Source organism: Oryctolagus cuniculus, chromosome 1, assembly GCF_051225735.1.
Source record: "Oryctolagus cuniculus isolate XC-2025 breed Fujian yellow rabbit chromosome 1, ASM5122573v1, whole genome shotgun sequence".
NCBI lineage: Eukaryota > Metazoa > Chordata > Mammalia > Lagomorpha > Leporidae > Oryctolagus > Oryctolagus cuniculus.
This window is the reverse complement of record NC_142867.1, coordinates 118,764,192-118,779,324: the sequence shown is the minus strand read 5'-3', so window position 1 is coordinate 118,779,324 and position 15,133 is coordinate 118,764,192. Positions and strand designations below refer to the sequence as shown.

Here is a 15,133-nt window from a genome sequence, read left to right as displayed (position 1 = left end):
GGTAGGTAATAAGATTTACTGAAAACTTCTCGGCCACATTCAGTACTGGCTTGGTGGATACATCAGAAGGAGGTTGCATAACATTCGGCAGGTGGAGGGGCTGGGAAGAAGAGACGTGGGCACCTGTGTGCAGGTGTGCCTGTGCCGGGCGGGACGCCTGTCAAAGCGTGTGTGTGTGTGTGTGTGTGTTTCAAGAAAACTGAGCCAGAAGAGGAAATGTGTTTTATCCCACTGCACCGTTGCAAAAGTCTCACGCCAAAAAAGCTAGACATCCTTTCACCTATGGCATCAAAAGGGAGTAAAAAATGATCGAATCACCCAGATTATAAATAAGGTTATTTGTTTCTCAAAAATCCCTATTAAAACATTAAATATCAGCTCTTTTAGGGGAGAAATACATTCATTTCAGGGAGACCTCAGGAAAGCGACCGTCCTTTTGCTCCTCCCCAACCAGGTAGAGGAGGGGACTCCCCAGAGGGTCCCAAGGGTCCCCTCCAGGGAAGCCGGGGGGCCACTCACATCCCGTCACTGGAGGACATGGCTAATGCATGATTTACAAATGAAACTGCACGTCCATTAAATTAAATCCCATGGAAAACACACGTGTGGTCAGCCTCATCATTCACAGCCACAGGGTGGGAGGGAACAGGAGGAGGGGGTGCCAGGTGCAGGAGGCTGGAGGTTGGGGAGGGAGGGTTGTGTTAGGGCAGGTGGTGGAGAGCCGCCTCCTCCCAGGAGCCAGTTCCCATGGCGCTGTGCGTAGTGTGTGGGACGGCAAGGCAGGTGGGGGTGGGCAGCACTGCACACTCTCAGGTGCCGTTGCTCTGCCTGTCCCCTCTCCCGTTTTGGATGTGGGAGGAGAGGGGTGTAGCACCTCCTCCAACCCCTGGCTCCCATTGGGTTAGATGATTCTTTCCACTGTTTCTGACGGGAGCCTGGAGGCCGATGGAGCCGGAGTCCAAGCCACCCTGACTGCACCTTCTCGGCAGGTCTGTGGAGGGGTGGAAAGTCTAGGGTAAGACACCACTGTCCTGTTGTGCCTGGAGCTGAGTTCTGCGACCAGCGAGGGACAGCTGGGGTCCCCAGAGCCACCTTGATAGGGCCCCCAGCCCAGGCACTGCCAACTCCTTGGTTTCTGGAGCCGACCCAGGTGAAGGGACCCCTCTTAACCTCCTGCCACTTGGGCTCCCCAGACCAAAATCTGTTTCTAAGGGAGAGAGAAGGAGGCTCCGCTGGCTCCCATCCCTCTCTCCCAAGTCCATGGTTGCTGTGCCCAACGAGGGGGCCTTGGAGGGACGAGTCAGAGGCTGGAGGGATCCAGATTCCACCTGATCTGCAGGACAAGGCGCCTCAGGCCCTCCCACTCCTCCGGCCATGCTTTGGGCTCCTTCCCACCCTCGAATGTCTGTCGGAAGCTGAGAGCCTTCTGGGGGTGGAACCCAGAGCGCCTTGTCTGTCCCTTTCCTCCTAAGTCTATCTGTCCCCTGGCAGGGCTCACTCTGTGAACAGCACCAACCTGCCTCACAGTGCAGGGCTTGCAAACAACTCAAGCCCTTCCGTGGGGGAGCCCGAGGGTGCCATCTGTCCCAGGGGTCCGATGAGTCCAGATCTCAAGCCTGCCCTCCCGAGCAGGCTGCTGGACGGCGCGGCCTCAGGAAGCGGGGCTGGGTGCTCATTGAAGCTCCGTGGTTGGGAAGGCGCAGGTGCCTCCCTTGCCTTTCTTCAAGCTGCTGATTTGGGGAAGCCAGGGCCCAGCTTCCTCGGTGCTGCCTGCCCGTGTCCCCCTCCCCCCCACCCTAAAGCCCCCCTGACGGCACTCCTGTCCTGCTCAGCGACCAGTGCCATCCGGGCTGCCCGGCTACTCCAGGGAGTCACTGTGTTCCAAGCCCAGGTCGCTGACGTTCGTTGTCTGCAGCTCGTCGGCCTCCTCCTCCAACTCTTCCTCCTCTTCCTCCTCTTCCATCTCATCCTCATCCTCTTCCTCTGTCCCATCCAATGAGTCATCATGTGCAGCCATCATAGCCTGCTGCATGGCCATGGTGGCATTGTCTGAGGATAGGGACTGCAGGTTGTCCAGGTTGATAGAACCTGCATGAGAGAGGGCAAGGGTCAGGGCCACATAGAGGCTGTGAGTCAGGCCCGGCCACATCGGTGTCGGACGGGCTGGCATGGATGGCTTGTGGGGTGCTGAGCTCCTTGCTTCTGAGGGTACAGTGGCCTAAGCTGCTCAGTTTCCTACCCAGTGACTCAACAACCGCTCCCTGTCCCATCCCAAGAGGTGACCCAGCTACCACTACTGAGCATCTTCTGTGAAAATACATTGTGCGCATTAGGACTTCCTAACAGTTCTTTAAGTCAGGCATTCTTATCCCCATTCTAGACAGGAGAAAACTGAGTTGCACTGAGTCTCAGACAGGTGGGCCCTTAACTCCAGACAACAGTCAGAGATGACAGAGTTAGGATTCCCTCCCAGGTCGATCCTGTCCCCAAAATGTTTATTTCCACTCTACAGTGCAAGAAGACAGCCCGTCCCAGAAGAGCCTGTAAAAGGCCATATTCATACACGTATGCATGAAGACAGTATCACACATGCACGCACGCCTCCTTCCACCCCACAGCCCACACAGAGCAGGCCCTGCACGCCAAGCTGTTTGAAGGGTTTCCCGTGCACTAGGCTACTGGCAGTTAGGAACGCGTTATATGGGGGCATGATGGGGAGGCTGGGGAAACAAGGGCTCCTCCTGGCCTCTGTTCATAGCCAGCTGCCTGCCTCAGTATTTATAGATGGCCTTGGCTCTCAGGAGCTGTGTTGAGGCCGACTGGCGTTGAGGAGCTCGGATGGGTGTGGGAGCGAGGGGGCTCTGCTGAGCAGGCGTCGACTCAGCTGACCACTGGTTCCCCCTCATCTTTGACAGGTTGCTTTTGGCTCCTTGAAGTGTGAACATAACCAGCCCCCTCTTTCAGGCTTTGACAGAAGTCATGGAAGGGCAGACGCGGGGACGGAGCAGCAACTAGGGCTTAGGGGAGAAGATGGTCAGCCCTTGAGCCTGCCCTGCAGGAGCTCTGGGTGTGCCTGTCCCACCCTGGGGCCCCATCTGGGCTGTCCTCAGCCTGGCGCTTACCGTCAGGGTTTGTCCCCGGGGCCCCACCCTGCTGCTGCAGCACGCCCGCAGCAATGGAGTTGGGCCAGAATCTTTGGGTGGGCCGGTGCTGAGACTTGATCTTCTTGGCTTTGGGGGCAGGGTCTGGGTTGCTGGCATCAAGCATGGGCTGCAGGATGCGCCTTCGGGCATTGATGAACCTGCCCGGGAGTAAGGGTGGAGACTGGTTAGTCGTTGGGTGGGTGGTGTTGCTAGGATGGGCAGAGAGGGCTCAGCGGCTCCCGGACCCTGAGACAGAACAGATGGGGACTCTGACGGGGCCCTGGCTACTGCTGAGCTCATGGAATCCCTCGGTGCTGGGTGACAACCCTAAGGGAACAGAAATCCCCACAAGCATCAACTTCTGACTTCTCTCTAGATGGGGGGGGGGGGGGCTCATGTCGGGGCCCCCTCCCATCCAGCCAGAGTTGGCTCCCTTTGACAGCCCAGCCAGAAACAGAAGGAAACAGCAGAAACCCCTGTGTGGTCACAAAGGTGACTCTCTGTCCCTCCTACTCCCAGCTTTGCAGAAAGTTTTAGTTTCAGTTCGCAGCCAGGTGGAGTAGACCAGATGACTGCTGGCAGCTCCTCTGCGCGTGTTCCTGTCTGTCTCAGCAGCGTGCTAGGGCTGGCTGCTCAGGTTTTCCTGCTTTTCTACCCAGCCAAAAGCTTCCAGGGATGTGCGTGACACAATTTCCCAGCAGAGGGCGCTGAGTAGCTGCACAGGGCCAGCGAAGCTGTTTCCTGTTTCTGGTCTGTAGGGGAGGGCTGGCCTGGTGGCTGGGCTGAGGCTGAGCCAGGTGGGCACTTGGTCTCTCTCTTCCCTGCTCCGCATGCCCTGTGGGCGGGTGACGCCAACTCACCAGTTGTTTACTTGCAGAAGGGTGAGGTTTGTCTGGGCTGCGATCTGTCTCTTCTCATCCTCTGTGGGGTAGGGGTGCTGAAACGAGAGGGGCAGGGCTGATGAGGGGGGGCATGTGGTAGCTTGCTGCCCCTGGGGGCCACGTCCACTTCAGTGGCAGTGTCCTGGACCAGGCAGCCAGAGTGGTGTGTGAGCCCAACCTGGGGCAAGTGTCCCCTAGGGAGAACCTGGGGGGGGGGTAGGGCTGGCCCCCCACGTCAAGGATCTCATTCCCATCACAGCGGGGCCAGAGTGGTTTCTCAAGGTCAGTACAGGTCAGTATTGATAGTGTCCAAGGCACGTCTGCATCCCTCTCACTTGGTCCTCAAGTCAGGACAGGCAGGGGAGGCATGATCAGGGTTAAGATGTACAGTAGTCTCGGAAGCACACAGGTGTTAAGGTATGTGTGTGTGTGTGTATGTGTGTGACAGAGAGAGAGAGAGAGAGAAGAATTCAATTCCTTTTAAATGAACTGATACTTACTGACCACCTACTATGTGCCCAGATTCATGCTAGGCATTCCCAGGAGACAGAAAATAAACACGAAGCTAACTACTCCTTGCACGATATTTATAACCTGGGAAATGCTTGCGTACATTTAGTTTCACTTGAGAAAGTATATCGTTAAACCTTTGGAAGACTGCCACGTGGGCCTGCCATTCCCACTCCCCGGAGGGAGACAGCGGAGGGAGACAGCGGAGGAGACAGCGGAGGGGACAGCGGAGGGGACAGCGGAGGGAGACAGCGGATGACTGCTCCGGTCACCAGATGCCAGGCAGCACCATCGTAGTTCTTCTGCCTGTGGCCCTGCCTTCTTCCCCCTACCTCGCAAGACTGAGTGGTGTCTCTGTGAAGGTGAGTGGTGCAGGTGTCTCTCAGCCCCACCAGTCATCGTGCAGGCGACAAGGGAGGTGAGTGGTGCAGGTGTCTCTCAGCCCCACCAGTCATCGTGCAGGTGACAGGTTTGCTCCCTCTCTTAGACGGTGCTTTGACAGGATGCAATGCACACTCATAATGTGTTCTAGCACCTTCCACATTCGAATGCTACACAAACGACAGCTGAGCGAAAGCAAGAACGAAGATTGATGCTGTGGGTTGGGGAGTGAACACTGTGGAAGCTCAGACCAAGGGGAAATGGGTGTTGGCTAGCGCATGGGGAAGACCAAACTGGTCGCACTGAAGCAGGTGAATGTTTTGGGTGGCAGTGGAAGAAGTTCCTGGTCCCACTGGGGTGGCAGGGCAGGGGAGAAGGGTGAGCTGCCTGGTAACTGGGCCTGTGTGTCCCAGTCTTTCGTAGGCCTCAGCAGGGTGCCTGGCCCCCAGTGGGCATGCAGTGAAGGTGTGGTGAGCACCTGGATGGGTCGGAGCTTTGTCGCTGAAGCTAGGGGAGCCTGGGGGATCAAAGGGCAAAGGACCAGGCCTTGTAGCATCTTCACACCAGGATAGCACCTTCTCTGGGTGTGGCTTTAGGAAGTGGTGCTGGGGGGGGGGGGTTGTCTCCATCATGACTTGCACTGAGACCTTGGGCATGCCACTGAACCGCGCATGCGTGACAATGAAATTGCACCTGTAAAGGGCTCAATGAAAGGGAGCTCCTCACACTGTTGTTATGGGGGTGGTGGCCGCTTAAAGGTGTTTAAAGCTCTCCAGGGAAAGGCTTGAGATCAAAGCCTTGGGAAGACTCTCATTACCGGTGACAAAGGGAAGCAACCTGCTCTGTTGGCCTTAGCCTCCCCTCCCCTGCAGCAGTCAGGACCGTGTGTTGTTTTAATTCACACCTCTGACCCTGACCACCAGGCCGGGGCAGCTGGGACTTGTGATTCATGCAATATTAAGATTCTAACAAGAAGGGAAGCACGTCAGTGCTTCAGGAGCCAATTTCATTCTAATTGGGAAGGAGCAGCGGGAGGCTGGGAGGAGAGATTGCAAGCCCCATGGGTTGAAGAGGTGGGGACGCTGGGAGTTTTGATGTCTTCTGGGACTGGGAGTGGGGGGGGCACAGGCCTCACTGCACCCCCTGTTCACAACAGGGATCACAGCAGGGCCAGCCAGCCTGTGAACAAAATATGGCAAAACTGTGCTGGCTTTTTGGCCTGCCGGGGTCCCCGTAGGCTCCTCTGTGTGTTCATACTCTTGACTGTACTGTTCCCTCTGCCAGAGTGCCCTTTCTCTCTTCCTAACTGCAGGCCTGTCCCAACTACTGTGAAGACCCCATCACAGGGGGCTGGCACTGTGGCGTAGTGGATAAAGCCGCTGCCTGCAGTGCCAGCATCCCATATGGACACCTGTTTGAGTCCCGGCTACTCCACTTCCGATCCAGCTCTCTGCTATGGCCTGGGAAAGAAGTAGAAGATGGCCCAGGTCCTTGGGCCCCCCTGCACCCGCATGGGAGACCTGGAGGAAGCTCCTGGCTCTTGGCTTCAGATCAGCGCAGCTCCGGCCATTGTGGCCATCTAGGGAGTGAACCACCGGATGGAAGACCTCTCTCTCTCTCTCTCTCTCTCTCTCTGCCGCTCCTTCTCTCTCTGTATAACTTTGACTTTTAAATAAATAAATAAATCTTTAAAAAAAGAACCCATCACAGGCCAAATCCCCAGGGAGGCCTCTCCCAAGTCCCGGGGGCAGAGGTAGTCACTCGGCCTCTGAACAGCTGCCCTGACCCGGAGGCCGTGCGTTGCACCAGCATCCAGACTAGTGACAGCAATCACGTGCAACCATGCTGCGCGAACAGAGGGGTGAAGGAGCACAGGAAGCAGATTCAGACTTGTTTCCTGGGCCTCTGAGCAAGGCTGATCTTGCTGCCCATGCTGGGTCATCCACTCACAGGTGCTGGTGCCTGCGACATCCTGGATGCCAGTGAGGGAAACACGTCTGAGGTTAAGAGCTCACAGCGTGGGTGGAATGGAAAAAAATCCCAGAACCCCACTAACGGGCGGTCTGTGCTAAGGCATGGGAGGAAGAGCCCTGCCATGGTGGGAGAACAGAGGGGATGGTTTCCAGGCAGGAGTCGGGCACCAGGGCACCAGTGTCAGAGGCGAATCTTTCCCACCGTTCAAGGAAATTCTCCAGCCTTCCTCGGGAGGGTGCTGACTGCTATGCATAAGAGGCTTCTGGTGCAGGGAACCGGGGACACCATCCTGACTGGATGCCATGAATATGCAAATGAACATGCCTCCTGACTAGTGGAGATCTTTAAGAGGCAGTGTTGAGGGGCTGGCACTGTGGCGTAATGGGTGGAGCTGCTGCCTGTAGTGCCAGCATCCCATATGGGTGTTGGTTCGAGTCCTGGCTCTTCCATTTCTGATCCAGCTCTCTGCTATGGCCTGGAAAGGCAGTGGAAGATGACCCAAGTCCTTGGGCCCCTGCACCAGCTTGGGGGACCTGAAAGATGATGCTGGCCCCTGGCTTCGGGTCAGCACAGCTCCGGCCATTGCGGCCATCTGGGGAGTGAACCAGAGGATGGATGACCTCTCTCTATCTGCCTCTGCCTCTCTGCAACTCTGCCTTTCAAATAAATTAAAAAAAAAAAAAAAAAGAGGCAGCATTGCCAAAAAGTGGCCAGCTCTTCCCTTATGGATAACTGCCCCCTAGGGCCAGTTTCCACCACTTATCCTGGGACCAGCATCTCAGGAGGCCCATGGTGGAGGCTGTGGGGTAAGTGGCAGCAGTTAGCTCAGCTTTGGGAACAGGTGTGTCGGCCAGACTATTGCTGGCACCACATCTGAGTGCTCATGGGAGCAGTACAGCATGCATATGCCTCAGACCACATGACTTCTGAGGACAAAATCAAAATAGTCCTGGCCCCCGGGCAGACCACGATTGGGTCAGAGCTACTTTTAGCACAATCGGAAAGGCTTGAGGCCAAGGACGGGAAGAAGAATCCAATGAGATCATGGGAAGCCACTGAGCCACAGTAGCTGCTCTCCGACCATCTAGAACCATCTAGACAGCAGCTCTCTGCAAGACAATTTCTCCTTTTAAAAGAGGTACAGAACACACCAGAAAATTCCAGGTCCTTCTCAGGGCCAGCCTGAAGCCTCATAGGGCTGGGCAGTGCTCTTGGGCGGCAAAGCGCCTTTGGCGATGGGATCAGGTCCTGTCTCACCCCTTAGCAGACGCATGACCTTGGCCATTTGTTGTTTTGCATCTGCCATCCTTTACTTCCTTAGCGTAACATAGAAATAGTGAGAAAGTGTCCACTTCATGGACTCGGGGGTGACAGCAAGACGATGCAGGGGAGGCATGTAGGTTCCATTGGTTCACTCTGCACCATGTACTGAAGGCAACCATCTGGCCGAACATTCTCAGTCTCCACAGCAGCCAGTTGTGTGTTGACATCTAGCAGGTGTTGCCCTCAAGAAATATAAACTAAGCTCCCTCCCCTCTCTCTCTGACACTCAGTCTCATCTGTGCACAGCGGACCCTGAAGACATCTCTGTTTGAGGAGTGAGTCCTATCACAGTCTTCCTGTCAGCAAGAAGCTCAACTAGTGGTGATTCTGAGGTCCCTGGCCACTCCTTTCACTCAGAACCCATGCTGCAATTGTCCTTCCAGCTCTTGGCCTGTGCAGATCTCACCTTGAGGCCGGTCGGGTCTCCAAGAGCCACCTGGCACAGGGAGCGGTTGGTGCCTGTCGGTGTCGGTACAGCCTGAGCTGCTGCTGGACCACGGCTTGCAGCCTGACGCAGGGCAGGGAGCCTCCCACGCCCATTGCCTGCCATCACCAGTGCCACCCTGGAGCGCCCCCCACCCCCCAACTCTTCCTCTCTGACCCATGTGGGGCTGCGGCCGGCTGTGGGCCATCACTCTTCAGGCACAGCACTGCTCAGGAGAGCCAGAGGCCACCCGGAGGAGGCAGGCAGCAGAGTAGGGGCCCTGCCACAGCCACATTTTGTCCCAGCTGAGATGCCAGGGATGGTGGGCTGCACCCTGACCCCAGGAAGGCTCACAGGGCAAACGCAGGCCTTTGAGAATGAAGAGAAGCGAAAGTCACCCAAGACTCCTCTTTCTATCTGTATCCGCCCTCGTCCAGACCTGCCATCCTCTCATTCTCTCTCTGCTTCTTATCCTTGCCCTCCTTTAGAATGGAGCATCCTTAGAGAAGTACAAAGAGAAAAGACAATGCGTAGCCTCACCTATTGTCACAGCAAGCGCACCCCCAAGTAACCAGGGCAAGGAAAAGGGTGATGCTAGCACCTCCCCAAAGGAGACCTGACTTGTAGGCTGATTACCTTGTTTGCTTTTTCTTTACAGTCTTAGGGCTTGTGTTCCACCCTTCGACACGAGGGCTTACTTTTTTCCTGGTTTTTGAATCTTAGAGACGGGGAATCACCCCCACGCGGCTGTTCCGTGTGCCCATCACAATTCGTCTTTATTGCCGTGTGGTTTTCCACTGGGAAAATCTTCTGCTGGCTCACTCTTCACCCTCCTGTACCCTCGAAATGTTCTCTCTCCCGAAATGGTTCCATTTTGACCCATGCTTCCCACCTGTCAAGACCAGCCTCTCTTCATCTCTCTCCACCTCCGCCCGTGCTGAAGTCAAGCCCATCTGGATGTCCCTCATACAGGCTCTGAGAGTTGGCCCTGGCTGGGACTACTCACATGGCCAGGGTGAGCTGTTGAGTTGTCTGTCACCCCACAGAGCAAGGGACCATGTCTTGCTTTTTTCCCGCACCTCATCACCATTGAGGACGATGCCTGGGACGTGGTAAGGGTTCAGCACGGATTTGTTGAATGGGTGGATGAGGGATCTCAGGTCATTGGTGCTTCTCACCATGTCCTTTGCGCGTGTCTATGAGTGTGAAGGGGAAAAAGGGGGTCCAGAACCCCCAGGAACTCTACCTGGGAGGAATCCATCAAGGCCCACTAGCGGGGTCTTGGAGGCAGCGCTGTGAGAGGGAGGTGAAGACACAGCCTCTGCAGCCTGATTGGCTGGTGGAATCCCGCCTCTCACCAGCTCGGGACCCCAGGCAAGTTTCCTCTTCTGTAAACTGCGGGAACCCTCCCACCTGCCTCACGGCTGCTGTAAGAGTTAAATGCGTTAATGTTTGAATGGTACTCAGAGCAGTGCTTGGCACACTCGGCGTTAAACTTTGGCTTGCTGCTCGTGGCATTGTCTCCGGAAAAGCCCTGGGCTGCTTGCTGGCAGATGGCAGGGGGCCTCCCGCAGCCCCTCTGTGTGTGTGTAAATATGCCCCTTCTTTATGGTGGCCTCTGTTTCCTGCACGTTGTGCACAAAGGATGGGCGTTTCCCCTCTACCACCACCTGGCTGCCACCTGGGGGGTACTGTGAGGGTAAATCTTCCCAGGGCTATTTTTGGGCAGAATCTTTGAGACCTTCTGACTCCCGCAGGGTGTCCTGGGGCTCTGTGCAACCCAGGGGTCTCTCATAGCCCCTCTCGTCTCAGCTCACCCATCCAACCCTGTGGCTGACTTGCCAGGGGGCTGCAAGGCCCAGTGTCAGATGGAGACCCACTGCCAGGGAGGCACACACCTTAGTACTGCAGCTGCACCGGGGCACACCTCCAACACTCTGCCATCCTTCCCAGGGAGTCAGCAGCCTCTCCCTACATTTGTACAATAAAAGAGACTGGAAGAAGTCTCAGGTCACAGGCAGGAATCAAAGGCCTCACAACTGAATGCAGCCAAGACCCCAGCTGGCCAGACAGCCAGCCTCCTGCCGTGCCTTCCACCAAAGCCCAGCAGGTGTAAGTACCTGAGCAACATCTGGGAGGAAGACGGTTAGAGCTGTGATAAGAAGCCACCTGGGTCCCCCTGCTCCAAGGGTGAGAACAAGGGGTACAGAGGATCTCATGACCAGAACACAGGGGAGGGAGGGCTCCATGCTTTTGGTCAGCAAGAATCACGAAGCATCGATCATCTCTTTCCTCCCAATCCTAAATCCTGGCCATCCTTAAGTCACAGCCCAAGTGTCAGCTCCTCTACCAGACGCTACTAACCAACATCTCCAAGTTGTACAGAGCCCTAAAGGCCCCTGTATCCAGTCTCTCCTATAGGACAGACCCCTTTCGTCCAGTGTAGCCCAAGTAAGGTACAGATGTGCAGAGACGGTGATGTCCTCAGATGGGTGTGGCTTGGTGCGGTCTAGGGCAATGAAAGTGCCCTGGCTGATCTCCATCCGCAAGCAACCTGGTGAGTTTCCCAGCATGTCCTGTGTGAGCTGTCCCCCCAAAATGTAGGCTGATCATCTCTGCAGCGCCACCATCACTGGGCCACTCCTGCTCCCATGGTTAGAAGGAAGGTGTTACTGTTGAACTCAAGTCTGCCTCGCTGCTCAACCAACCAGAGTCCTGTGGAGTTGCACACAGGCCTGCCTGACATCTGGTAACCATGGTCACCCACACTTGCAGGACACCTGCAGGGCTTGGCTGACTGTGATGGGACAGTGACAGTGGCAGAGCCCCCTGCTGAGGTTCTTGACAGGTTTCCTCACTGAATTCTCAAGGCACCTAGGAAGAAGGCATCATTATTCTCATTTCACCCACGAGAAAACTGAGCTCAGAGGTTAAAAAAAGCTGGACTCTGGAGTTGTTAAGCCCAGCAGTTAAGATGCCTGGGTCCTATATCACAGTGCCTAGGGTTGAGTCCCAGTTCTGCCCCTGATTCCAGCTTCTTGCTAACATACAATGTGGGAGTCAGCCCATGATGGCTCAAGTAACTGGGGTCCTGTCAACCACATGAAAGACCTGGATTGCATTCCCAGATTTCAGCTTTAGCCCAGCCCCAATTGTCACGGGCATCTGGGAGAGTGAATCAGTGGATGGGAACCCTCTCTTTGTCTCTCTGTGCCTTGAGATAAATAAATACCAATACCAAATACCAAATACCAATTAAAACCAAACCAAAACAAATCCAGGCCTGGATTATCCAAGTAGCAAAGGACAGACCGCAGTGGGATTCGACCCCCTGGATCTTTCACCCTGAGCAGCTCATCTGCTGGGCTCTGAGCTTATGACAAACTATCGATCCTCATCACCAGAGGCAATGATTGCCAGCTCCACTTCATGAAGAGGAAGTGAACTACGAGAAGTTAATTGATCGGTCTGAGGTCACACAGCAAGGAAAATATGGAGCAGTGACCAATTCCAGGTCTGCCTGTAGTTAAAGCCCGTACTGCTCACACTATACCACGCGCTTAAAGGAACAGGCTTCCTCCAGTTCTCTTTCCCACAGGGCAAACTCCCCATTCCCTTCTCCATTCCTCTTGCGACATGCTTCCTGTGAGAGCCACTTGAACAAACATTCCCCCTCCTGGCTGCCCTTCTCTGGACACGACTGTAAAAAGACCTTTTGCAACCTGATGCCCAGCCCTGGACACACCATTCTAGAAGTCTGTGCCCAGCACAGATGGCAGAATGCCTCTCGCCTGCACCGAGTCCTCTAACCCCCTTGGGTGTCTGTGTTTGTCTAATAGCACGCGATTACATCACAGGTTGACCTCTCTAGCTTTACGTACGTCTATAATTTTTTCCCCTAATTAAATGATCAGTCCCCTGAGTGCTGAAATCATGTGTCATACCTGGGACTTAGGTGTTAGTGAATAGGTAGGTTATTTGGAACTGAGGTCACATTTTCCCATAGAAACAAGTTATTTTAAAACCAAGTAGTTTTCTCGGCTAGCCCTAAAGACCAGTTTGGTTAAAGGCCAAGTGTTCAAGTGAGGAGGGGTCCACAGGGCTCAGGAAAGACAAGCAAAAGACCTCTCCTCTTTTCAAGAGGAAGAACAGGAGCCAGGTAACACTCTGAGATGGATATGACATCAATGGCTGCTTCTCACACCCCGGTGACAATTTCCAGTGCCTCACAAACTCCAGGGTGCTTAAGTCATACCCCAGGCATCATCCTGAACCTGGGGGTCAGCTCCCCGACACTGTGCTCACCATGATGTGAATAAAGCTTCCATCAGATCCTCAAGAGATAGGGGCCTGGAGGGCTTAGCACAGCAGCTAGGAACTTGTCCGTCTTGCCTCCTCAAAGTGTTGAGTTAAAGTGTGTTCTAATCTTTATCTTCCACCACCAACAAGCACGGGCATTCTTCCCATGAGGCTGATTTCGGCTGAGTGGGAGTAGAAAAGCGAGCTTTTGAACTAGTTCAGACTGAACTGTGGATGGATAATGGCCTTGTTACAAGCATTTGGTTCACAGGGATTGAGTGACTCACAATGGATATCTGATTAGCGGCATTTCAGACACTGCGGGGAAATCCGAGGGAGAAGTAGGGGGTCAGATATCCTGGAACGAGATGGGTCAGTCTCCCTAAGCCATTTTCTTGCTTTTGAGGGGTTCACACTTTCCTTCACAGATTTCCTGAAAGCTTTGAGGTTTTTCTCAGTGTTTTCCAAGGAAGAGCAGAAGTGGGGGCTCCTGGGGTGTGGCTGGAGGCATTTGTGGCAGTGACTGTGCCCGTGTCAGGACAAGGTACCTTCACACCGGTTGTTGTAATCCATCCTCACAGCAGCCCTCCGAGCTGGATATAGCGAACCCATTCTACAGCAGAGGAAACTGAGGCCCACTGAGGGCTTTACCCCAGGTCCTATAGCAAGGTGGAGGGGACAGTGGAATTCAAACCCGGGTCCTCTCACCAGCTGCATGTCCCTGCCATAGCCTGCATTGTTTCTGTTGTCAGGAAGTGTGCCATTTCTGAGGAAGGTGTGCAGGTGGAGTCTGGAAATGGGTCTTTTTTCTTCTTTCCTTTCTCTTTTTTCAAAACTCCATTTAGAATTTTTTTTATCTGATATACAGAAATTGTACATCAGTCTGGGGTACCACGTGATGTCTGATATAGGGACCCATATGTCATGTTCAAATCTGTCAGTAGCCTTTGACAGGGAAAGAACTATATAATTTCTTTAAGACAGAACCCAAGGCTGGCACAGGGGAGGTGGCCAGGCACGCAGAGACTGTGGAGTAGCTGAAGGCAACACCACGGTGCAGAGGCAACTGCCTGGCCTCCACTCTCATATGCCCTCCTTGGCTGGGAGCCCCGTGCAGGGCACAGGCTGTACCTGGGTGTGCAGCAGATCCGTTTCCCCCAGCGGGAGTGAGCCCAGCATGTGAGGCTCTTGGGCTGTTAGGGAGGAGGCAGAGAGGGAGGACTGGGAATCTGATGAGGACTCTCTAAGATACTGAGGGGCTCGGAACCGTGTGGAGTACACGAATGCTCACAGCAGCATCATTCCTGAGCCGAACAGTAGGAGTAGCTCCCCCGTCCATCAGCTGATGATTGGAGAAGCCACTGCAGTACATCCACGCAATGGAATAGTATTCAGCCATGAGATGGAATGAAGTACTGATTAACGCTAAAATGTGGATGACCCTTGAAGACATGATGTCAGGTGAGAGAAGCCAGACAGACACAAGGGACCACGCATTCACGTGAACAGTCTGGAACCGGCAAATCCCTGGAGACAGAATGTGCGTGATTGGAGGCTGGGGACTGATGGCGAATGGGCATGGGATTTCTCTTGGGAGTAATGAAACTGCTCTAGCATCAGATGGTGGTGATGACTGCACAACATTGTCAATATACTGAAACCCACTGAGTTGTACAGCTTAAAAGGGTGAATTTTATGGTATGTGAATTATGTTTCAATTTAAAAAGTCATAGAGTGAAAGCCCCTGGTGTCTTCCGTGTGCTCAGCTTCTGTGACGGCAGCAGAGTATATAAGAGGGCCTGGAGCTCTGCGAGGCTGGGTGGCTGGGGTCAGGGATGGCAGAGAGCAGGGAACAGCTGGGCCTGGCCTTGGTGTCACACTGGGCTGATGAGGGAGATGGACGAAGAAGAGGGTGGGGGCAGAGGTCCCAACACTGTGTCACTGTGAAGATCTGAAAGCTGGGCGGGTGGTCTACAAATCCTATACCTCTCCCAGATGGGGCACTGCCGCAGGTGGAAGCTCTCCTCTGCTGTCCCTGAACTTCGCATGGGAGCTCAGGGATGTTTGTGGTTTCCTGGGTCCATGTAGAGGCAGAAGGGCTCAGTGGATAAAATATAAGAGCCAGGGCCAGTGCTGTGGCGTGCCTGAGGCACTGGCATCCCATAAGGGTGCTGGTTCGAGTCCTGGCTCCTCCACTT

At 54.6% G+C, this 15,133-nt stretch overlaps 1 protein-coding gene and 1 long non-coding RNA gene across 7 annotated transcripts in view; one reads left to right on the top strand and one right to left on the bottom strand.

Annotated features, from left to right (window-relative positions):
• PKNOX2 (PBX/knotted 1 homeobox 2) overlaps nucleotides 1-15,133 on the bottom strand; it is a 274,561-nt gene continuing 259,428 nt past the window's right edge. For all 6 annotated transcript variants that reach the window (XM_002708693.6, XM_051848275.3, XM_008259803.5 and 3 more), the window contains 3 exons: nucleotides 4,004-4,080; nucleotides 3,123-3,301; nucleotides 1-2,088 (listed from right to left, as the gene is read on the bottom strand). In XM_002708693.6, the coding sequence (XP_002708739.1) occupies nucleotides 1,859-2,088; nucleotides 3,123-3,301; nucleotides 4,004-4,080 (486 nt within the window). In that variant the 3' untranslated portion in view covers nucleotides 1-1,858. The remainder of the gene's footprint in view (nucleotides 2,089-3,122; nucleotides 3,302-4,003; nucleotides 4,081-15,133) is intronic.
• On the top strand, nucleotides 4,543-6,612 carry LOC138843564 (uncharacterized). The gene is made up of 2 exons (XR_011378471.2): nucleotides 4,543-4,896; nucleotides 6,228-6,612. It is a non-coding gene; the product is annotated as an uncharacterized LOC138843564 (long non-coding RNA).